Source organism: Balearica regulorum, chromosome 2 (assembly GCF_011004875.1).
Source record: "Balearica regulorum gibbericeps isolate bBalReg1 chromosome 2, bBalReg1.pri, whole genome shotgun sequence".
NCBI lineage: Eukaryota > Metazoa > Chordata > Aves > Gruiformes > Gruidae > Balearica > Balearica regulorum.
The window spans coordinates 113,814,035-113,838,815 of NC_046185.1; the positions used below are offsets into that span (position 1 = coordinate 113,814,035).

At 41.4% G+C, this 24,781-nt stretch overlaps 1 protein-coding gene across 6 annotated transcripts in view; it reads left to right on the top strand.

Annotated features, from left to right (window-relative positions):
* The first annotated feature begins 14,321 nt into the window (after nt 1–14,321).
* ITPRID1 (ITPR interacting domain containing 1) overlaps nt 14,322–24,781 on the top strand; it is a 50,255-nt gene continuing 39,795 nt past the window's right edge. For 4 of the 6 annotated variants that reach the window (XM_075745361.1, XM_075745362.1, XM_075745365.1 and 1 more), the window contains exons 1-2: nt 14,342–14,459; nt 16,484–16,615. In XM_075745361.1, the coding sequence (XP_075601476.1) occupies nt 14,432–14,459; nt 16,484–16,615 (160 nt within the window). In that variant the 5' untranslated portion in view covers nt 14,342–14,431. Of the gene's footprint in view, nt 14,460–16,483; nt 16,616–24,781 lie in introns of those variants that run through there. The other 2 variants (XM_075745366.1, XM_075745364.1) reach the window with 2 other exon arrangements.

Here is a 24,781-nt window from a genome sequence, read left to right on the forward strand (position 1 = left end):
GCAGCCTGGCTTGCAGTTTTCCTCCAGAGATATCCCCGAGAGCAAGCAGGTGTGTGGTGTCTGCAGGTAGATCACCTCAGCTGGTGATCGGTCTTATTTGGGGCCATTTCTTCCCTTGTTTTCAGAAAGCAGCTTGAATTGGCAGCAGGTCTTTCTCCCCACAGGATGATAACTCTGAAGCATGTGTTTGCATCCTCACCTGTTTCAGGGATGGCTGCTTGTAGATGGACAGGTAAAGTGCAATCCTCATCGTTTGTGTCTTTCGAAGTGCTGCTGTCTCCACCTAGTTATTTCTCAGCAGGTAAAATTGGCTGATAATGAATGTCAATGGCTTGGGCAGTGTCAGTCAATACTACGCACTTTTATTAGCAGAAGTGTAACTGCTATGGATAGGCATGGCAAGGAGTGATTTATGGCGTGTGTAGCTATACAAGGGGTAGCTGATGTTATTTTATTTTAACAGAATTGAGCTTTTGTCAGTATATTCTGCTTTACCTGTGGAAGCTGGATTACTCACTACAAAAAAGCATGTTGTCACTTTCAAAAAATGAGAAGCGGTTTGCTAGTCCCGGGATCCTGTTATTGCTACACAAGCTGCTCCCTTCATCAGTGGGTCTGACCTTTGTTGTCAGCACCACAGTCTTTTATGAGTTGAAGATAAAAGGCTCAGAGCTGTGTGCAATGTGGTGAGGTAGTATCAGTGTGAAGGGGTCACAGAAACCTCTTCTTTGAAAATGCCTTTTCATAAGCAACTGCTTTTTGACTGGAATGAAAATGATAAGTTTGGCTGGAGTTTTCTGAACTCTTAAAAGCAAGACAGAAAAATAAGGAAAGTCAAACTTGCTGTTATATAAAAACTTATTTTAGATTAACACTGCCTTGGTTTTGCAAAACTGTATTATTTTACTGAGAGCGTTGGGGTGGGGGGTTGCTTTATAAAAATACAAATTAGGAAAATTTAGGAAAGCAGGAGAACTATTAGATATTGTAGGCTGAATTTTTAAAATTCAACTGAAAATGCCAGAGCATCGTCATTCTGAAGTGCCCTGATACCACAGACTTCAGGAAGCTAAAGCTTTTTAGACCATTAGATGCATAACATTTAAAGATTTGTTTTTCTTGGAAGAAAATGGTTGCAACAAGTTAGTCCATGGTTACTCCTGTTACAGGGGTATGCATATTTAAAGGACTGTTTATTAGGAAGAATGTAAGGGTATGATATATGGGGGAAAGATGGTATAAAAGCTAGTAGTCTGTTGTATTTCCAAAATATCTGATGATACTTGCAGCCCTCAAAGTCTTACAGGTTTTTCCCTTCCTGATTTATGTATGTCATAATCCATGCTGAATATTTTTAGACAGTACGGTCACTGACTGCCTTGTAGACTACAGTAATTAATCTAGTAATGCTCCCCTTGGCGTGGATGACACAATTGGAAATCTGTCCAGGTAGAGACAATTATGTAGAAGGAGAGAAACGTAATCCTTCTGTCCCTGAAGTGACACAGTACTTATCTGCCACTGTTCCTATGTCTCTTCTTCTGAGAATCATCAACTATTTCAGTTTTTCTTGGTTTATTTACTTTCAAGGCATGATCAGATTAGAGAATTCTGTTGTTGCCTCCCTCCCTTAAAATGCAGGAAGCCAGAGCTGAGCCAATTCACTTTTTAAAGACCATTTAATTGCCTTAATGAGTTTGCTTGATTCTTCAAACCTCTAGTGAAGTCATAGGCAGAAGTTGAAATGGTTTTATTTGCCTTGGAGAAAATACATCCACTTGGTACTGACCAAGTGGTTTATGTGTGTAATGCCAAAGCATGCACAGCCTCATCTGTCCACAGATACTCCCATACTGTCAGTAGCACCTGGTGATGTGCACATGTAAAATCTAGTTTGTAGATAGAAATGCCCCAGATTTTCAGCAATGCTAAGTATTTTGAACCTGAAGCAGAGAGGAGTGGCAGGTGTGCATCATCCTGCCGGAACAGGAACACGTTATGCAAAAGTATTCATGCAAATATCCACGTTTAGGATGGTCAGCTCTGGGCCATTTGTTCTTGTATAGGTTTTATTTCTGATCCTCTGAGAACAGATTCTCTGCTTTTCAGAGAGGAAGGGAAGATGATGGGCCTGAGAAGGATGATGTGCAGAGTCTTGCCCTGCTCCAGACTTCCCAGGTGGTCTGAAGCAGGTCATTTCTCTTCTCTGAGACTTTGTTTTCCACTCACCTAAGAAAAATATAGTGCATAAAGACAAACCCATTAGAGGTTGTGGGACGCTCAAAAGCTGTTATAATGGAGGAGATGTATATCAAAACTATTGCAGAAATAAGTACAACTGGCCCAAGGGTTATGCATAATCTCCATACCCTTCAAGTAGGTAGGTTAACTTTGGATAAAGACTTCTTGTCCGATTTCTGAAGTAAATAGGTGCCAATGGGTCTAGCTATGCTTGCAGGCTTTAAGACTCTCCAGGCTTTTTGAATTAAAACACAGGAGAATTGTTTTGCGTTTAGGACAAGGAAGTATCCTGTCTGCTCGTAAGACGCATAGCACACATGGAGTTGCTGTGCAATCACATAAAATACTGATCTATAACAATTTTGGAAATCCCATATGTAATCTTATCTGTGAGACAAAATACAGTATCGTTCTGCTGAGACACAAAATTTCCTTGCGTGTAGACATTACCCTAGCTGAATAGGGGCATACTGGATAACCAAGCGGGTAACCCACTCGGTGCATCTAGATAAGCGTCTTCCCAGCAGACATTTGAGGGCAGTGACCAAACGTCTTCTGTGCTCAGGCTCCCTGCTGAGGCTGTTTTGCAAAAGTCAGAAAGGGCATGGGTGATTAACCAGCGATTTGGTCCCACAGCAGGAACAAATAGGGGGGCTGAGCTCTGTCAGAAGTGTCCCCAGGCCACGTGGGGGATGTGAGAAGATGGGAGCCTAAGGCTGACCCAAGGCAGGCAACCTGACAAAGCCCTTTAGTGGGCTCCTGTGCTTTCCCGAGGGTGAAACTTCTGTGAGGCCCGTAACACGACCATCCTTGCGGTTTTTTAGAGAGCAAGTAAGCAGAGGCACACAGTGGAGCGCTTCAATGCCTGCTTTGCCTTTTTCCCTACCTCCTGGCCTGCTGAATTATTTGGGTGTGGAAAGCAGGAGCTCCAAGCTGGGGTGATGGTCACCCCATCTCCCTTAGCTGTGCTGGGTTGCTGCACCTAAGACCACCAGCAGCCAAGCCTGGCACTTGGGTCAGCTAAAACCCCGTGCTGTAAGGCTGCTGTAGTACCAGATGTGCAATGCAGGACTTAAAGCAACTCCTCTTTCTCTCTTGCTTTATTCTGTTTCATCTTGTCTGGGAAACAAAAGACCGCATTTCAAGCGCAATAAAGCACTTAAACGTGTATTTACAATAGCTTTACATATTTAATAAAGGCATTTCACAATGGTTTTGATGCTTTAGCCTGTCACAGTGAGAACACACTTAATAATGTTTTCTTCTTCTGTATTTCAGCGCTGGCCCTTCCTGTCTTGATCACAATTAGAGAAAACAAGGATAAGAAATAGAAAACAATCAAATGCAGTCTTTTACACTTCCTCAAAGGTCTGTGATCTGATTTGTTTCAAGTTCAAATAAAAGTTTGTGTCATTTCTTACTTAACAGCATTGTTTTCCCTTCTCTGAATTAATTCGTCCTAGAGGCAGAATTGTCTTTGGATCTTTCCCGGTTGCTTTTTAACCCACTCATAGAACATACAATGCTCTAGTGATGCACTGGTTTTTTCAACAGTTGCCTGTAGTTTAGAGGTCTGCTGAGTTTAATCCCTTTGGTCTCTGGAATTAATGAACGTTCACACTTTGCTTGATCTCTCTGTATCCAGCTTGGACTAAGCAATGTTGATAGTTCTGATACCAAAAAAATGCATTTACTTTGGTATTTGAATTCCATGTCTAACCGTGCAGTGACATGCTGAACTGACATGGGGCGCAGAGGAAACTAATCAAACTGTGGGAACTGCATTTTATAGCAAGAGTGAGCCTAGCACATTTCCTGGACAGAAATACTTGCACATGTGCTGCCCAGTAAACGAACAGTATTTAGGGAACATCAGGTACATTGCATGTATGTGGACAGTCTTTGTGGTAAACACCACGTGAATCAAATGTGTCCTGGAAGTGACAGATTCGGTATACCTGGACTATAAGATTTATCCGTACTTGCTCATTGCTCTTTGCCAGGCACATATTAGGAAAAAAATTTACATTTCACCCAGCATGGAAAGACAGGTCTGAAGGACCTCAAAACCAGAGTAGCTTTATGCATATACCAGGTGCAGGGTTTTTTTGTTTGCAGAGAATTTAACTTCTTAAGGGTGATGCTTGAGATTGTTTATTGGTGAAAGTGCCTTTCCTGTCTTTGAGGAAAGCAACAAAATCACCATGTGGAGACAAGTGAAAAATGACAAGAGGCTTTGTTTGTGCTGCCCCACTCCATGCACCTAGAAGTGTGTCTGTGCAGCTTTAAAATTTAATTTAAGATCTTTTTAACTCAGAACAAATGTCAAATGAAAAACGACTGGCATCCTTACTAAAAACATAAGATGTAGCAGCCAGAAAGAGTTTCTGCAAATCTTTTGTGTAAATGGTGGCACTGCTATTGCTGGCATTGCTATATGAATTATTGAGATGCTTGCTGGTAAGTGGTAGAGACGTTTTGACTCTTCTACAGGCTTTCGGCAATAAAGTTTATAACTTTCATATATTGCGGATGATATAGGTCTAATATTCTACACACAATACAAGCAAGTGCTGTGGTCAGCTGAATCCACAGACTGGGTAAATTAACATACTAATGAGTGATTACTTGTATTGTGACTTTTGAGGTATATCTTTCCACCTCTGCAAATAGCACCTTGCATGCAGAAATGTGTGTTTTACAGGTGGGGTTTTAGTTTTCAAAAGCATGCCAATATGAAATGTCTGCCATAGTATTAGGGAATCATGATCTCAAAACCTTCTCTCGCAGCTGCACTAGTCATCGCTTTCCTTACTGTCTGCTGCCTGTTAAAACTATGTCCTAAGTATGCCATCAGAGTGGACAAAGCAAGTTCAGGTAGGTTGCACACAGCTGCAGAGTTTGAGTTAGCTTGTCAGAAACTGCTGGTACTCAGGTCTGCCAACCGATGTGCTTCATCTTTTTATCTAAGTTCAGTGGTTTGTGATCCGTGAGCTTGCAACCAGCCTGTTGTGTGCTGCTCTAAAAGCACAGCACCCTGCAAGGACCCTGCATTGATGCAGCAGTGCTGTAACAGGGAGCTTTAGCACGACATTGGAGCTTTCTTCCCCAAACCTACTCCCAGAAAAGGACCTGTGGGTCATGCTCCAGCTGTGAACAAGCTCTGATCTGGCCAGGATGGGCTACTGCAGTGCTGTGGGAGATGTGGAGGTGTCATGGGCTGTGCTTAGAAGAGCCTTGCAGCAGGATGGGGACAGTTATCAAAGCACTTGCTTGTGAGTTGGACCTTGCAATGCAAGAAAAAATAAATTTTCTGCTCCAGTGAGCTTGTGTTTAGAGGCAAGACATTTATCCTGAGGAAGAAGAAGCAGAAGGATCACACTGGCCCATGAGACAGCTGAGTGTTGCAGGCAGAGCTGGAAAGGCAGGATGAGCCTTCCTCTCATCAATTAGAAATGCAGAGGGGGAAAAAGAAAATAAAAAATTTAGTGGGAGAACAACTTTATCCCAGAAGAAAATGAGAGAATCATACTCTCATTGCTGTACTTCAAAATGGTTTCTGTACTGAGAAAGTGTTTCAGGTGAAGCTACTGGTTCTGGACAGTATTAGTACCTTATGATTCCAATGTGCTCTAAGGTAAATATGTTGTTAGTACTTAATATCCAGATTTGTTATGTTCAATAAGTATTGGGTAGCTATGGTGTCTTTCCAAACTCTTTAAAAGCAGGTGTTCCTGTATCTGTATGAGAGCATTAGGAGTGGGATGCATCCCATCGCATTCCAGCTGTCTGGAGTACAAATTTCTGTGCCTGAGCTAGTGAGCCTGGCTCCCTTTGCAGTCAGTCATTTGGACAAATGAATCCCCTTCTAGATATCTGAGTTTTAGTCAATTTAATCTTCCTTTTAGATTTCATGTGAGCAAGATCAGTGGTTTTTATTTTTGGTATTCCACTTTTTCTGTTTTTGAACTCTATCACTAGATAAACTCTCTCTCCCATCAGAAACTTGGTACTGCCCTATGCTGCCATTTGCAAGAAAAGGTTTGTACTGATTTAGTTTATAAATATACTAACAATGCTTTATATGTACTAGCTGAAATATATTTACCATATTTCTAATTCTTAAAGGTCTCAAATATTTGTTTATATTAACGGATGAGTGAAAACTGTAGATTTTTTTTTTTTTTTCCCTCTAATGCCCTACACTTTGGGGGAGAAAAGGCAAGCAGATATGCAGTGTAGATGTTGTCAAGCCCTTTGTAGTTTTTGTGGCAAAGGTAGTTTTTAATGGGACATTTGCAGGAACAAAGTAAGGTAGTTGTATGAATGTTGTTAAGTCTGAGGGAATACACAGGGGATATTGTGATGGGATTTGTTTGCAAAGATGGCACCGGATTGGAGAAAGATGACCTCCCATTTGAAGTATCATCCCTTCCTCTTTTTCTTGATCTTCTCTTGTTCTCCTCAAGCATTCAGAAACCATGAGTCAAGCCTGGGGAGAACACCATGAAAAGGAATGGAAAATAATTGACTTGGCATGCTTTTCATTTGTCCTTTCACAGTTGATTTTGCAAGCTTTTATTGTATTGAGGACCACAAACTCACTTTCTGTTGTTAATGAACCACTTTCATTCTTAAAGACTCACATGACTCCAGTACCTGGAGCTTTAGGAATAATATTGTGATACAGTCATTATAATTGTGATATATTCATGGGGGCTAGCAGCTATGAAATAGACCTGGAGCTGAAAATGTAGGAGTGTGCTTCCACTTTCTCTAGATACGTCGGGCTAATGGAGCTGTAGCCTCCTGCCCTTGGTACTTCCTTGGGAGACTTACCGGGGTCGGGAAGACAGCACAGTCTCCTCTCCAATCACCAGCACTGCTACGGCATCCAACTCCAGCTCTTGCTTTCAGGTTTTCCTGCAATGTCCTCCCCCCACACTGGTTTTAGAGCATCTCTTTTCTTGGCTGTACAATCAAAAAGTCTAGGGCTTCCTCTGTGATGGGAGCTCAGGCAGCCCAGGAAGGGCAGAAGTACTGCTTCCAGTTTGAAACGTGTGCACATTAAGGGGTGATCTCTGAGCAGCAGTGGGACTTGTAATCATAATTTCTTGTGTGCCACAGTGACCGTTTACATTTTGTGAAAAAGTCTCCCTACAGAATTAATTTTCAGCTTTGGGGAAATATGGGTAGCTTTTTATAGTTTGATAATAATTTATCAGCCTCTCTCCTGCAGTCTTTGCTTGCTGGCTGCTCTAAAAGCACACAATCAACAAGAGAGCAGTGAACAGAAAATATTTTCAAGAGCAGATGGGATGTACCTTCAAAAACCAGGATTGTCCCAGTGAAACTGGGACATCTGGCAACCCCCAAAAAAACCAAACTAGATGAAATAAAAATTATGAGATGGAGGAGCAGAAAAATATGTCTTTGCATTGATTAGCAGGCAAAGTAATTAATCTCCTTCAACTCCCCTTTCGGTCCTTGGTGTAAAACAAGGAGAAATAGGGACGTTATTGCTTTGCCAAGCGTTAATTCCTGTATAGCGATTGCCGAGCAGTGTTTCCAGACTTAGGTTATTTCCTCCCCCTTTCCCGATTGCCGTTAACAATCTTCATGACATTTATAGACAAGACCCATCCCTCATGATTGTTGTCTTTGGGCCTAATTCAAAGTTTTCCTGTTGCCTTTCAGGTGCTTTGGATCAAACTCAAGCTCATCTTTGCTGAGCATGTTATTGTGCAAGACATCAGCCTGTCCACAGTCCAGTTTGGAACTGGCTGTCTATTCTGTGGATGGTTTATAAGAAGTCTATGTATACCGGCCTTCTCAAAACACCAGGCAAAGTAGCATCTTCTCCACAGTTTCATGTGCGTCATCTAGTCCCACAGTAGGTTTTTGGGGTAGAAAGTTCACCAAAATGCTGAGTGTGAAAGACAGGGACAATTGATCTGTCAGTTCGAGAAATTAATGTTTCTTGCTAGAAAAATGTTCTAGAACTCCAGATGAACTATAAAATTATGTTCCTTGTGTTGCAATGATTTAGAAATTACTTCTGTGCATTTAGAAGACGGTACGTGCTTATAGCATTTACGCAGTGCCTAGTGCAGTGGGATCCTCACCCCTGTTGGGGTGGGGAAAAACTCACGTGATGTTACAGATTATAAACTCTGTGGGAATGTTAAACAATACTGGGTTTGTCCTGTTTCTTCAGCAGATAGCACAATATCTCCATGGTGGAAACTTGTAATTTCAGTAAAGTAAAAAATTAAATACTAAAGAGGTATTTGGCCAGTGAGTGCAGGTGTTTTAATGGCAGTGAGACAAGGTAGAGGGAAATGTTATTCCAAATGTCTTGTCACCCATGAGATGCCAAGACAACCCAAAAAATCAAAGCTCCCTGATATCCAGCATAGGTGTGTTTCCCCGTATGATTGTATGACAGTTAGTTACTATCAACTCTCCTCTCACATGTGTCTGCTCGTTGTCTGAATCATTGTTTTATTCTCAATGTTCATTTTGGACAATTGCATATTTTAATAAATTTCTCATTTCCCTTTGTTTCTAATTTTAATTTGTTACAGTACAACAGTCGAAGGCTTTCTCAGGTTCATGCGATAGCTGTGCCTAACAGGTATTTCTTAATTTTTAACTTTTTTTTTTTTTCAAATTCCAGGTTCCTTTTCTAAATAACAGCTCTTACCTTTGCTAAAGCTAAAAACCTAAAATGCACCACCCCATTCCTAAAACTCTAAAGGTTGGCACGTTTTAGTTCATACTTTCACATTAAGGTGAATGGCATATATGTGTATGTCCTTGTGAACGCAGTCCGCTTGTCGGAGCCGTGCCACTGAGGCAGAGTATGGGAGGGTGGGATTTGTCACTCTGGGGAGGGAGTCGCAGATGATGCTGGTAGACATGAGGAAGAAAAGGGAGAAAACAGATGGCTCCCATTTGCCCGCTGCATTTTTACTGAGACTCATACGAAGTTTTAGTGTTGCATAGGCAAGTTTTTTTCCCAGACAAATATAATTGCTCGGGAAAAATGTTTAGGCCATCAGGGTTGCTTAAACTGACCAATCCCATATGCACAAGAAATGTGAAAGCAGGGGGTTTGTTGATGTTTCACAGCACAGACTGAATTTGTTTGATCAAATTAAGAGCATTTGCTTAAGCTTTTTAACATTTTTTATATCCCGCCCCAGATTACTTGATTTGATGAAGAATACCCTGGGCATTGGGATTGTTTTTAAGATATTCCATTAGATTAAAAGACAAAGCTTTTTATGAGCTCCTTAATTCATTCTGGAGTGAAAATGACCTCTGCTGGTGGAAATTCGCACGTCTGTTCAATTAATCAAGTATTATCCAGGTCTTTTCATAAACATTTGTGTCCAAATGCTGTTGCCCTGCTTTCTCAGTGTATCTTATTGAAGTGATCTTCTAAGGGGAACTGGAATATTTCAGAGATGCTGTACGTTAGAAGATTGTCAGCTGTCCTCAGTACCAAAAAGATATAGGCCCAAGGAATGTTAGGGAGGATGTCACAAATGCAGAAATACCAGAGAAAAGACAGAGTGACCCCAAAATATTTGTTCTTGTATAAAGCATTTTGACTGTGGCACCCATTCCTGCAGCATCCTTTCCTTAAAAATAATAAACAGATTCCTAGCAAGGATAAAATTAGATCACATAAGTGGTAGTAGAATAATTTTACTCCTTTCTGTATGGAAGATGGATTTGATTTGGAAGAAGATCATCGTTCTGCACTTACTAATAGAGTCTGTCTTTCTAATCTTTCTATAGGATCCAAAAGTTTTATGATCTGAATCATGGTTATAAAATATGTAATTTTCTGTCTCCTTTTCTATCTCCTCTTATAAAGGGCACTTAATGAATGATAATAACCAACAAACTTTGCATAGACAGTGGTATTAATCTGTATGTAAGCATGGAGAAATAGAAAATCATAGCAATATAGATTTCCCAGATTATGGCAGTTTTGAAAATGTTACCTGAAGTCACAGTACCATTTTCTAGACACCAGCTTACTGTTTTCTATGCCAATGTCTGCATGCTTTTGTTGTTGACAGAGCTGAATATAATCAAGAAAAAAAGGAGCAGGGGGGTTACCCACTTTTTGTAGTTGCTGAGCAGTGTTTGCCAGTTGTAACACAGTAGCAAAGTGGGGAAAATGGGATATGAAAACGCTAGAGTGTCTTTATAAATGTGCTTGTTTAAAAACAATTGAAAAAAAAATCTCAGCTTCTGAAGGCTTCATTCTCATAAGAATCTCAATTTCCACATAATCCCATTTTTCACTGGGGAAAGAAAGTTCTTCAGAAATTTTCCATCCAGACATCCCTAGGGAGCATGCAGTCACAGGACAGGGCAGACCCTGTCATTTATATGCTGTTTTCCCAAATTGTCTTTAGCACTCTGACTTGGAGTCTCCCGTGTGACAAAAAGGGGGCAGAAAAGACATGGCAAGAGCCCAGAAGGAGCTCTTTGTGCCATGGGTTGCAAGAGAAACTGTATTGTTTCCTCATCCAGATTTGGTCTTTGTCATGTTTCTAGCTAACTTCACAGAGAATGCTAGAAAAGTATACTTTCTTCTAATTTTGTATGCTCACTGTACACACCCATAGGAAAACAGACACATGCAAATAGTTCCTTATTAATGACTGTCCTGTTGAAAAATGTTCTCTTTTTTTTTTTCCCCTAGTATTCTAGAAATAGCTCCGAGAGGAATAGTTTCACTTCAGTGTCACAGGTCATCAACCAAAGTTTTAGATTTTATTTATACAGAAGGCATCTGCGGCTTTAATTCTCTAAGGAAGAAGCTAAGCTATTTGATTTTTGTTTTTTTTAATTTTTCACAGGAGATGGGGAAGGAAAATTTAAAAGACTATTGCAGAAAATTTAACAGAAAATCTACCACTGAAGGGGCTGAGTCCAGCTTGCTTAATTTCAAGTGTAAGTCTTTTTCAGCGAAACAGTGGAAGCTGTGTATAACTCTAAGCACATGTTTTCTGAGCCTAAACCATGAGCAGCAGCTCTGTTGCTCTGGATTCCACCGGGCTGCGCTGAGATAAGGAGGGAAATCTGGCCATTGGGGTGTTTGTGCAAATCCACTCTGTCTACCGAAACTATAACCTCAGATTTGTCGGTGCAATCCCACATCCTTTGCAGTGGGTGAGACTGAATGTGCCCAGTAGTGAATGAGCAGCATTTTAATACCCGATCTTTGGGATAGTCCCCTCCTGTGGCTCGTATGGAGCCAAGGTGGCAAGTACGTGCCTTTCATCCTTGCCTTACCACTGCTTGGCAATCATATTCATCATATTGCGTCTCTCGGGAACTTATAACGTTTGCTTCCAAAAGACAGGTGTGCCTTTTAACAGGACATGACTCCCCTCAAAGTAATTTTAGATTGAGGGAGAAGCAGGGAAAGGAATTGGAGATAAAGCTGGTTAGAATGTGGGGGTTTTTTTAATGTTTTCCTCATTAAAAATGTTGATCTGCCAATATGAGAACATTTTATAGAAATAGTTCATCTTGATCAGCTCTTCACCTGAAACTGTTTAGGATAGCCTTTCTTCTGGACTAGTTCAAAATGTGTCATTACAGCATTTTCATCACAGTCCAAGAGGTGTTTATTACATAGAAATAGAGTTTATTAAAATACGTATTTTTCAAATTAAATGATAACAATAAAATTAGTTGGTTTGCTATTACTAAAATAGGAACATTTAATGGGTTTGAAAGAGTTCATAAAATTTCAGTTGGTACTTTTTGGGGAAAAAAGGGGAAAATATTAAATGAGAACGGTGGAAAGATCAGAAATCTAAATAAAATCAAATGATTTTGTATATGGAGAAAGTTTAGAGAGAAAACTGAGAATGCTGTTTGACCCAGCAGTTACATACTGGAGGATGAGATGATGTCTTTGAAACCCAGTTTCTGAGTCCTGATGAAAATCATCATGAAAGGTTTTTTTGCGTGTTCGATAAGTTGTGTTCATGATAATGATAAATTGCATCATAATGGCTGTTGCAAAGACATTGGGATACGGTTAAAAAGCTGTGGAAAAGAAGCTGGCTTATTTCTGTTGGCCTCTTTAATTTGATTTTTCTCACTTACCTCTTTAGTACAATGGTCCACTGAATGCTCTGGAAATAAAGGAAGGACAAGGGCAGATTAATTTCTAATCCAGGCTGGGTGATGTTTTCCCTCTTGAAGAGGCTGGGATTTCCCTAGGGAAAATAACATAATTTTGTGAGGGTGAGTTTGCTATATGAGTATCATGCAACACAACTTTGTGTTTAGAGACATCCCTGCAGGCTGTGCTGGGCATCTCGGGGCATCTTGCAGCAATATCAACTAGTGTTGTTAACTTGTTTATCTCTGGTAAAATGCCATGCAGTAGTGCAAACTAGTTAGCACTGTATACAATGAGTTTGATGGAGCTTAGTGCAGCTCTGTTGTGCTTATGTTATTTCCAGTTTTGTATATCTATCCTCAAGTCTGAGCGAGGAGGGATAGCGAATGGACTGAAGTCACACGTCAAACAAGTGGTTTGTGGTTTGGACTTCCTTACTGACAAGGTGGAAAGCCAAAAAGTGTAGGAGAAGATCGGGAGGAAGAAAGGGGGAAGGATAAATTACTGTTAATGAAATCATGTGCTATTATGTCTATTCACACATGATAAGTAGCTCCCCTCCAGGAGCTCTTACAGAGATCCAGGTTGGATTCATAGGGTTTTTCCTTGATCTTGTGGTTTTTAGTCTCAGCGTTTGTTTAGTTAACCTACTTGACTACAGTTTTATCATCTGGCTATTTCATGAAGCCCATCCAGTATGAACTTTGAGCTTTCAATACACGTGGAGGGAGACATTATGAAGACTTTTCTGGTCAGGATTCCTGGTCAAAGGGCTGCTCAAGGGCATCCTTTCCTTCATGAGTGTTGCTTTCCAAATTTGTAGCATGTGCTTGCAGAGGAGATGTTTCATCCCCAGTGAGGACTGACTTTAGATGGTCATAGAGAATATATAACATTAATGTGTAAAGTGGTATGCATACCTTAATATACATATGCCAGGTTGCTAGAATCCTTATTTTACAAGGGGTGCAGTGTAGAGACAGAAGTCAAGTGACTTGCCCAAAATGCTTAGTCTAAGTCAGAGGCTGAGCCAGGCTGGGGATATGAGATTTGCCCCATGTGACAGCCATGCAAGCTTGTCTGCACAGTATCTCTGGTGTACTGGGGCTATTGAAAGTGCCCTTGCCCCCAGCTGCAATGGCAGTCTCTGCAGCAGTTGTGTGTTTGGGAATATTGTGCTGCTGAGAGTAGCTTTGCAAGGTTGGATTTGTTGTTTGTCAGGCTGTTTGTTTATTTTTTTCCAAGTCTGATGAGAGCAGCTTTGTAGGCTTTGGCCGTGGTGTTATTTTCATTAGTTTTCAAGTGCTGAGTTTGTTTTTGTTTGCTCGCCTATTTGTTTTAAAAGTCTTGTTTGTTCTTGGGATTGGTGTTTGAGAGTGCTTTGTGCCATTTCCATGAGTTGTGAAGGCACCAGGAATTTTTATTGTTCTGATGAACTCTGCAGTCGCCCCCATCCCCGGGCACCTGACTGACAATTGGTCAGGCTGGCTTCTTGTGGACATCTGGAACTTCACACCTGTAGAAGATGGCATGGACTGACTACATTAAGGCAGTCCAGTTTTGGACATCATTGGGACCTCTTCCCAGCCTGTGTCTGCCTCATCCCACAGGATTGCCCAGAGCGTTTTGCATTCATGTACAACTATGTGCACAGGTAGGTTGGCTTGTGGCATCAACAGGGCAGCAGCTCCCTCAACCGGTCTCGCAGGCCCTGAAATCTGTGCCACGTCAACTTCCAGCACCACTTTAAGAAAAAACTTAACAGTACAAAACTTCCTGAACACTTCTATTCTTGAAAACACTTATGTGACACAGAGTAGACAAAAGCATATTTGAAAAACAGGTTTCTTTTTTGTGTGAATGGGCGGAGATTATGAAAATATCAGCCCAGGTTAGGCAAATGTTTGTCCTCTCCTTTAGGAATGGGAAAGCTGCGAGAGATTTTCAGAGCTGTTGAGCTGAGATGGGGGAGCTGCTGGAGACTCTCAACTGTCCCTCCTCGGGCTTCTGAAGGAGCATCAGAGCATGCTCTGTGGTACCCGTCCTGGCCCAGGTAAGCCTTGTTTATTTTCCTCTATTCTTTATTGAAGCTGCATTTGTATTGCAAGCCTGCCGCAGATGAGCGCTGCTGGCAGAAGGGTGATGCCAAGGGAAGTATTTTTGGAGGATGGACAAAATTCCTTTTCTGCTGTTCCACTGTGTGCAAATGCATCTAATAGAGAGGGAAGGTGTGTAACACAGCACGACTGTGTCTCATAGTACATTACTCCATGTGCATGAGACAATGTCATTACCAGCAGCTAAAGCTTGAAGCTGATGTCACTGAGTAGTTAAATATACAGTGTCTAATGATACCACTCTCTAAGATATTGAGCCGTGTAGTTTTATTGGTCCGTATAAAGTCACATTAGGTTATTGAGTTACCAACTATATTCTTTGTTTTCTCAGACACAGAGATAGGATTAGCAATTGTTTAAATGACACCTTTGTTTGACTAAGGGACATAAAATATGGCCTACAACACAAAAGATTACATACACTTACAGACCCCCCCGTCCATCCCCGGTACGCAAAGCATACTCTTATCAACACAGAAAAGTAAAATGTTTGCCCTCAGGGTTTCCTATGCCTGTTCACAGATGGGAGAAACAAATGTTTGTGATGGCTCACAGAGTCCAGTGTGGACAAAGCCTGAACCAAATTCTCAGTGAGTAATTTTCAGTTGACTTTTTCTAGTTTCAGAACTAGACCTGAAGTGACTGTAAGTTAAATCGGAAATAATTTGGGGCAAAATCTGTCTACTTCCAGATGAAAGAAAAATCCGTTTAAACTTTTTACTGAAGAGAGAAAGAAAGGAGTAATTATGGCTAAACAGTTGTCAGAGCAATTCTGGTGAACACGTAGTATCTCTAATCGGAGATAGGAGATTGGCCTCATCTGATTTCTCTCCCTATATGCTGACGCATATCAAGCATGCTGGCTTCTGACTGAAGTCAGCCCGGTTGCTTGTGAACTAACCTAAAGCTGTGTGAATTTTTTCCAAAACCATGGCAAAATCAGGTGTGACTGGCTGCAAGCAAGCAGAATCAGTGTTTACTCCTCCATGTTAGGATGTTACTGAGATGATAGTGAAATGCATATCCATCCCATAACTGGTACTGGCTTTTTGAACTATTATCATCAAATAAGAAGTCTGAGCTCATATGTAAGGGTGGGGTAGGGATATAAAGGTTGGTGAGAATCGGATTCCCCTTGAACTGTATTGCTATAAATAGCAACAAATGTAAAAATAATTCGCACTGATGCTATACTTTGAAATGAGTCCTGTAAGAATGACATTGCAAGGGCCAATACACTTAACTATTGCTGTATCCTTTATGACTTAAAGATCCTAGTTTTACTGAGACAAAAAAAACAAGTGTTCTAAATTTCAGTTCTGCAAGTTTAGCCTTGTCCATAAGAGTCAGGGTGAGTTATTCCTGGCCCTGACAATGCTAAAAATAAAAATAGCAGGCCATTTATCTCTTCTGGAATATCTCTTTGTAACTCTCTTGAAACCAGTGGAAATAACAGGATGTCTACCATTTATAGATTCAGCATTACCGTATAGAATTTGCGGTCAGGCTGATGTGAGGAGGAAGGGAACGCTGCTTTTCCCATCCCTCTTGTGGTTGTGCAGGATTAATAGAATTAAAGCAACAAAATGTTTTTTACTAAAATAAACAGAGGGCTGAACACAGAGAGGGAACAGACCTATTGATTGGAGCACTGCTTTTCATAGATTATTCACTCTGAGTCATTTTGTCATTCAAGAGACTTACCATTCTGCCTACCTTACTACATCTTTACTGGCTGGTGTACTAACGTTTAAAGAAATGACAAGAAAACTGTTTCCTAATCAGTTTTGTTGCAGAGGAAGCAAAGGATCCTACAGGGCAGGAGGCTGGGACTGAAAGTAAACGAAATGCTAAGTTCAGTTTTCAAGGAGACCTTTGTGTGCTCAGGATTTACGTTTGCTTTGGTCTGACGGGACAGCCTGGCACTGGCGTTTTCTATGCTTCCCTGTTGCTGCCGCAGGGGGCATCTGGAAGAGCCCTAAGAGCAGCCCATGGGCAATGCATCCCCACTCTGCACCACTGCAAGGGGAGACTGAGGACTGGGAAGCCCTGGAGAGCATTCGGAGGCATGCGGAGAGAGCTGCCGGTCCAGGTATTTGCTCCCATTTCGAGTCCTACCCTCCTCCTCCTCCCTTCTTGACCTGCTTCATGGGCCGGTGCAGAGAGGGAGGAGGAAAGAGTAGATCCAGGGCTTTATTTCATTGCCAGGTGCTCCGAAAGGGTAGGAAAAGACTGAAGCATGTGTATATAAAGTCCAGTGGTGCTTACACAGACACCCCGAGGCTAGGGCAGTATTTCTGTGTTTAACACTTGTCCCTCTCCCCAGCAGAACATTCACTGAAGGACCTGGCAGATTCTGTCCCATGGGTAGTTAACTTAGGTGTTTCCAGCAGCCCTAATGCTGAAATAACCCTTAGGGTACGTGAAGACCTTGGTCTGGTGATGTTGCTGTGTGCCTCTAAAACCGGTCTCAAGGGTGGATATTATAGTGCTGCTACAGGGTCTGTAGAGACCCTCTGTAGAGGTGGGACAGCAGAGCAAAGAGGTAACTTCACCCTTTTGCAAAGCTCCCCGTTCTTTGCTCACAGCGTTTCCTCAGGGACACTGGACTTGATCTCCCTCTGAACAGTGTTAGAAAACATTCGGGGCTACGCATGCGCCAGCTGCTTGCTTTAGAAGAAAGACAAAATGCATCTGGGGCTGATGCTTCTCTCGCTCCTACAGCCACCAGTAGGAAACAATTCTGCTGATGTGAGTGGGATTATATTGGTGCAAAGCTACTATTTTATGGACTGGTTGGTGGTCTTAATTATCCCCATGTATCCACAGACAGTGGTGGTGTAAGGACAGGTCTGACTGCACCTTCCTTATCAAAGGAAAGCTGCTTAGATGGTGCCGGTGCCCTGTCACCGGCTGTGGGCCACTCTCCCAAGGTGGGGAGCCAAGAAGAGTGTCCTGGAATGATTTAGCTGCCCTGGCCCCATCAGAGATGTGCCTAGCCCAGTGTTAAGGGAGGAAACAATGTTTTTGTCAAATGTCTGATCTACTGTTCTGGTTAATCCATGCCTAAGATCCTTTGGAAAGAAAACCCTTGATTCATGGATGTGGGCTCACTCTTTGGGATCCAGTTCTTTTTTCACTCAAACCAATGGCAATTTGGCAATTTCTATCCATAGAAGCAGGGTCATACTGTTTGTATTCCATGTCAGTTGAAATAAAAATGATGTGTGACTATATATCTGGCAGAGTTTAAAGCAATAAAAAAGAATTACTGACAATCTAGCAATCTAATAGACAAACAATCATCTGCAATTTGTTTAGGGAAACAAGACAATTTCCCTGTTTGCTATTAACTGTACCGCACTGGTTCCCACTAGGTCTGCTTAGGGGACCGTTCGTTTTGCTCATTTAACTGGATTTTGTATAAAATTAAGGTACTTTATACAGTACTTCTGCAGAATGAAGAGGACACTCAGCTAGATAAAAACTGTTGCATGAAAGCCCAGCAATCATAAGACTTGGCCGCTTCCTATTCCATTCCAGTGATTGTGGAAATTACTTATTCCAGATTACCAGCATATTGATTCAGCTCTAGTACCCCAGGGGGGGGGAAAGTTGGAAAGCTAAATGATCACCATACCTATCTGTTAACTATTTCACAGTAGGAAGCACAAGAAATGCCATTTATTGTGCAGATGTGTGTGATTCTGCCTCTTCTTTCTTCATCTGAAATGCAACATCCTTTACCCTTGTTCTCTTGGTACCAAAGCTGGTGGTTGTTTTACTCATGATCAGTCACGAGGAAGAACCTGGGACACTCTGTGGCCAGAATATCAAGTTGGGTGTCCTTCACTGCTTCTGGCTGTTTGCAATGCAAATGGGAGGCTTTGTTTCACATAGTGCCATATCCATGGTAACCAAATGAAGACAAGTTTGCATTACTTCCTTAGTAAAGTGTAATCCTTCCCCTGGTACATGTGCCAAAGAGGCATACAGAGTTAAAGGGACAGCAATATACTTCTTGGAAATGGAAGTAACCAAAGCAACTTCTAGCTTTTTTTTCTCTCTTTTTTTTTTTTTTCCCCTGTTTTAGTTATCGCTGCCCTCACTCCTCCACCCGCTCTTCCCCATCCTGTCTTTTTCTAGCGTTCTCATTGTTAAAAACTAGACTAGTCCTGATTTCTGCTTTTTCTTTGCCCAGAGGCTAAGCAAACATCATCGCTCCGAACTGTCAACTTAAACACCACTTCTTGGCAAACAGCCTTTCCTTGCCCTTCTTGGTGTCTTTGAAAACCAAGGGTGGAAAGCCAAGCCAAGACGACCAGTTCTTGTCCTCCAGTTTTTCAGACTTTGGGTCTGTGGCAGAGGCGCAGATGCATCAGGCTGCAGCTATTCCATTATATTAACAACTGGATCAAGCCATACAGGTTGGAGTTATAAATTTTTTTCATTGTAGTCATTAAAAATTTTAGAAAGCCTTCTTTTTTTTCTCTTGTGATCTTAAAGATATGATAACAATATTATTTCTTATATTATTATTTCTGGGTTTAGTTCCTGTTAGAAGAGCTTAATTCCAGATTTAAAGAGTTTTGACTTTTTTTTTCATAGCTTCATAGACTGTTTCTTTTGACCAGCCAGGGGATGTTTTCTAGCAAAGCGACCAGGCTCAAACTGAGCGTACCTCAAAATTATTGTCATCATTATTGTTTTCACTGTTGTTTTGTTTCCTTGCTTGTGACAACCTGCGCGTTGAATTTATGCCCTTTCCCTTGTGTATCTGGGAATCTTAAAATACACCTCTTTCTCTCCCTCTTCAGCACAATCTTATGCTGTTTCAAATAGAAACATCTTTAGCTATTGTTATTTAGCATTATCTGTTATGTTTCCTCTCAGTTAAGAGTGAGCTTACATTGTGATTAAAATGCAGCATGATGATACCATCAGCTTCCAGTTCAGTTATTCACAGTAAGCAACACTGATTGAGACAATCAGCCCTAGGACTTCTGCTTTGAAAAGAGCAGAGCAAGTTGATATTGTGGCCTCCGAGCAGGAATTTTACCAAAAGCTTCACACAGACAGAAACCTACCCAAATTTATATTTACCAATGTATGAGGCGGCTTGAAGTGTTATTACAAGCTTTCACTACCTGGCACGCTTCCAGAAAAGCTTTATTCCCTGGAGTCACTTCACTCATGAGTTTTCACATGGATGTTCCAGGGGTGCTTTGAATATCAAACCAAGTGTCCTTCATTTCTTTCAATGCAAATGGCAGGCATGCTGAAGAGACAAAATGAATTACTATCTTCCTACAGTAGCTAGGATTTCAGTGTGCTTAACTAGTCACAGGTTGATGGGCAGAGAAGGGGGACCTCAACTTCATTTAGTTGCCCAAAGTCAGGGACTAAAGTTGAAGACTGAAAAGGTTTTTGTCATCTCCTTCTGCTTCTAGTAAGACATAGAGAAAACAAGAGTCATCAGTCTTCAAGCAGTGATTTGTCCCAGTAAATGGCAACTGAAGTGCGTGAATACTGCAGACCAAAAATTTTGATTGCTCCTGCTTGAGGACACTGTGCTAGCTGCATCTTTCTTCTTGTTTACTGGAGCAGAGGTGGGTAGATAGATACACCATGAGGTTTCTCCCTGATGGAGCTGCTGTAAAAAGCATAGCTAAGCCAGAATGCCAAACGCAACTGTGTTACATAAATGACTCTGCAGTAATAGTATGAAGGATCTTCTTTGCTGTTTTCCTTGCGTTCTTTTCTTTTTTTAACTAGTTACCTAAATGCAGTGATTGATTCAGGAACTATATATATGAGTTCATAGAGTTGATAATAGAAACACTTACCATCCTAGTTATGGGATCTGAAAAAAGCATTTCTTTTTTTTTTTTCTCCATTCTGTAGTGCAAAAGCATACTTTGTGTTGTGTTGTCATGCCAAAACAGCCTGGTCACCATAAATATGCTCAAACACTTTTCTGTACGGAAATGGAATGTCTTGGAAATTTAATGGCCTTCTTAAGTCAAAGTATTTGAGCTTTGCTGCTACCTCCTAATTCATATCTGTAGAACTACAAGTTTAGTTGCATATTTCTCAATATTAAAGTTAACTGTGTGCTGTCTCCTGCAGTATTAGTGCACCTGGATATGGAGATGTTTGCATTCATAGACGTCTAAAGAAAGTGGATAAATATTAACCAAGTGTGATTGAGTAATCACTTGACAAATGGAAAGGGAAGAGTAATATTAACAGTGCTATCCAGTAGGTACCATACAGTGTGAGGAATATGGTGTGAAGCTGATGAAGTTCAAGATCCTGTTTCAGTGAAACAAACACACTTTACTGTAGTTGGTGGCAAGAAGAACGGTTCTGTTAAATGCTGGCAACCAAAGTGAGACAAATCTGTCTGGGAACCTGCCATAAACTGTTTATGTGTTTTTTCAATTTTTAGAAACTTTTAATTTCTTGCATTCTGTAGTAAAGATCTGGTATAAATTTCTTGCTGATGCAGAGTCCTCAATTTCTACCTTGAAACCTCCTTGGAGGGGAGGGGGAGAGGAAAGAAAGAAAGGGGGGGGGGGGGGGAAGAGGTTTCCAAGATGTTCTCAGTGTGTTATCAAATGAACAAAACACACAGAACATGGAAACCAGCCAGTCATTCATTCCATCGACAGATTTGCAGAGCTAAATTTGCTTCTGGAGAGCAGTTAGAAATTAAAACACACAGATGATGAGTGGTGCTGGCACCCAAACTGTGATCAAGAGGACACTCTTGTCTGAAAAGATGTACCCTATCAGATTAATCATTATGTGTTAATTAATTTGAAATCAAAAGGATGTCTTCTGCTGTCTATGCACAGGAAATTAATGGTGATAGCACTAATTAAATGTAATGGAAGTTACCTCTGTACTTCCCACATCTGGGGGCAAACTCTTTATTGCCCTTCATGTTGTGTCATTTATAGTTCAGTCCCATTGTAGCATCTTACCCTCGTTGTGCCCTGCTGTAAATGGCTGTGCAAGACATCAGGAAATGGAGAATCAGGCCGGTGGATTACTCAGCTGGGAAATGAGCTAATTTCAATTAAACTAGCTCTAAACTTTGACTTCTAACCCTGAGAAGGTGTGTCACTGTGTGTCCTCTGCTGTGAGTCATCCTGTCATGAAAAAAATGGTCATTCTTCCTCACTCTCCCCCTTTACCCCCCAAAAACACTACTGTCCTTTCTTTGACCTCCTTCTGCTGCCCAGGCACTTCTGGCAACTTCTCCAACAGGTGGGATGTTCCATTTCCTTACAATTTTTTTTTTCTCTGACCAAATACAGCTACAAGTATTTTTCTCACCATTCTTGTGTAACTGAAATGCTCGGACTGAAAGGAATTGGAGAGGCCACAGGAAGCAAGAAAAGACTCTGGACTTTCTCTGCCAAAGGACTCGGGAACACAGTTCCTGCTGTATATCCCATCCTCTGCAAAAAGGAGGTTGCTGACCTGTTCTTTCAGTCTGTTACTTATGGCTTTTTATTAGTCTTCAGGTCTCCTAAAAAGCAATAATAGAAAAGGTACACCCACTGATTTCAACCCTGTTATGAAATGACAAATGACTAACTAGAACTAAAAATCTAAGTTATTTCAAAGGATGTTAAGTATCCTGGTTTATTTGTCCTGAAAAACATCCATAAAAGGGACAGCAAAGCAATTTTTTTTCCCACCTTAATCGTTGGTAGTTTTCTCTCTGGCATCATATCTGGCTGTTGTACGTGACTACAGCAGACCTAGACATTGCTGCTTTGGCTTCTCAAGCCAGGACAGTCATAAAACCACTTCTCTGTTAGCTGCAGCTCGTCTTGGAGAATGAACTCTGCTCAGGAAGTGGTGGCAGTGCCCCAGGTAATGCAGATGAAGTAAGGGCAGGGGATCTTCAGTTTTCAGGCTTGCTTTGTGAGATGGCATCAGACCCAGGCCAATGGATCAGCCATAGCCTTGAGATGGGCGAGGGAGGGATTCTGTTATACAGCAGAGCATCGTGGGCATACCTAGATGAAGACTCTCCGCTGTCAAAAGTGGTAGACCACCACTGCTTGGTGAGACTAGAAAAAAGGATTCTGCAGATTCTCAGCATTCCATAGTGACTGAGGGTAGTGTCAGGGGTTTTTTTTCCTGTACTAGTGTGCTCATACTGGTGATGAGCATTTGTGCTTTGCTTTTAATCACTTAACTCCACGTTCATGGTTATTCTCTACCTTTTGTTCTTGCCCACAGAAGTTCTGGTGGAATCTGTGCACCTGTTCGTAGTCCCTGTTAAAATGTTAAGATTGCATAAATCGATTGTTTCCCCAGGCCAGTTTATAAGTGTCAGGTACTTAAATTGATACTTCATGTAACGCTCGTGGTTGCAGTTTGCCTCCTTTCTCTTCATTGGATGGGGAAAAAAATCACCATGTGTTGCAAAATCTGATCTTGTTTTCATCAAAAATTTACCTTTGTTCTACTGTTCTCACTTCTGCCAGGGTAGATGTGCTGCTTGTCAGGTTATGTCACCTAACACCCGGGACCATCTGACTGGCCGTCCCAGAGCTCTGTGTTTGGTCCAAGGCTAGGCTGCTGCTTCGGTCAGTGGAGAAAAAGCACCACCAAAGAGCCCCTTGTCTCTTCCTCCTAATGCAGGTGAACTGCCGTGGAGATGCCTTACTCTTTGCATCAACCATAAAGGGAACCTAAAAGACTGGTTTAGAGTAAATATGCTGGTTTAATCTGCAGTGCGCCAATAATGAGCTTTCATGGTTACAGCTAGGTAGAGATTGACAGTGTTAAAGCAGCTTTGTTGTTCTGTAGTGTATAAAAAAACCCCAAACAACCACCAAACCCAAAACCCAAAAGACAGGGTAACCTTGCAAATCCATATATACTGTATTCTACACATCAAAGTTAGATCTCTGAAGACTTGAGTGTAAAGACTTCTGATTGCTGCAGTCTTCCCTTGTCTTTTCACTGTGTTAAAGAGAGTTGCACCATTGAATCGTGATAATGCAACGAAAACGCCTCCCTCTTTATCTTACCTCTGACTGAGCCACCTTGCAGATCAGCACTTCCCTCCCTCCCTCCTCTGTCACAGAGAGCAAGGTGGCTCCTTAAACTGATGGTCCCTGTGGCTTTAGTTAAACCTGAAGGAAAAGAAGCCAGCCTGTAGCATTTTTCAGCAATGAGCTGAATACTTCTGAGCCATCTTAGCTTGCCTTTGGGTTGAAAAAACCTGAATGGAAAGGCAGGAGAGCTGGGATCTGTTCCTGGCTCTGCTGCAGGCTTCCCGCATGGCCTTGGGCAAACAAGGTTCGTGACTTGTGCTGCGCTTACCCTGCGTGGTAAAAAAGAGGCGATAATCCTCCTTCCGCACGAGAGTGGACTGTCTCTCCCATTCCAAGCTAGGTAGGAACTGTGCATCGGGATGCATTCATGCAGAATCAGAAAAGCTAGTTTTCCATTTTCAGTAGGACTGCTGGATGCTTCCAGAATATGGACAACTGGCAGATAATAGAGACAAATGAATAATTCAGGATTTTATTTTGCCTTCCAGATTTGGTTAAAAAAAGCTCTCAGATTACTAATGGAAATTACTATACCCTTCTCCCAATATTTCTCATGCATTCCAGGATTCACCAAGAATGAAGCCGTACAATGAGGTGGTTAATTGCTGTAAAATGATCTGGCAATTTTTACCTAAGTGGTCTACTTTTTATTTTTAGAAGACCCTATAGAAGAAAATATTCATCACTGGTTGAATACTTGTGTTTTGCAAGTTTGGATCACATCATTACTTAATTAGCTGTTACCTGATTTCTACAATAGGAAATACAAAATCTGCAATATTGAAGTTTCCTGTAGGAAAATGGTGACCCCCTGAAAACTCAGAACAAAGCTTTGGCTGATTTCAACCGAGGAATGAGCTTTTTCTTTTGTTGACCTACATCAAAATACTCTTTCACAACTATTCAGTCTGAACTGACGTGTTTGCTTATGACCCAGTGCCTCACGAGAAATGTATCTCTGCCCTCTGTTCAGTTCCAGAGTATTCTTTGAAGGGTAGCATTTCCCATCCTGTGTCTGGATAGGTTTCTGCTCAAGCTGCCTGCTACATCATGGGAATTTTACAATGTTGGGTGCCCCAAGGGAGATGTAGCCTGCTGCAAAAGCATAATTTATGACGCAAACTGTGGTTACACATACCTACAACTCCATGAGGCAATGTGCTACTTCAGGG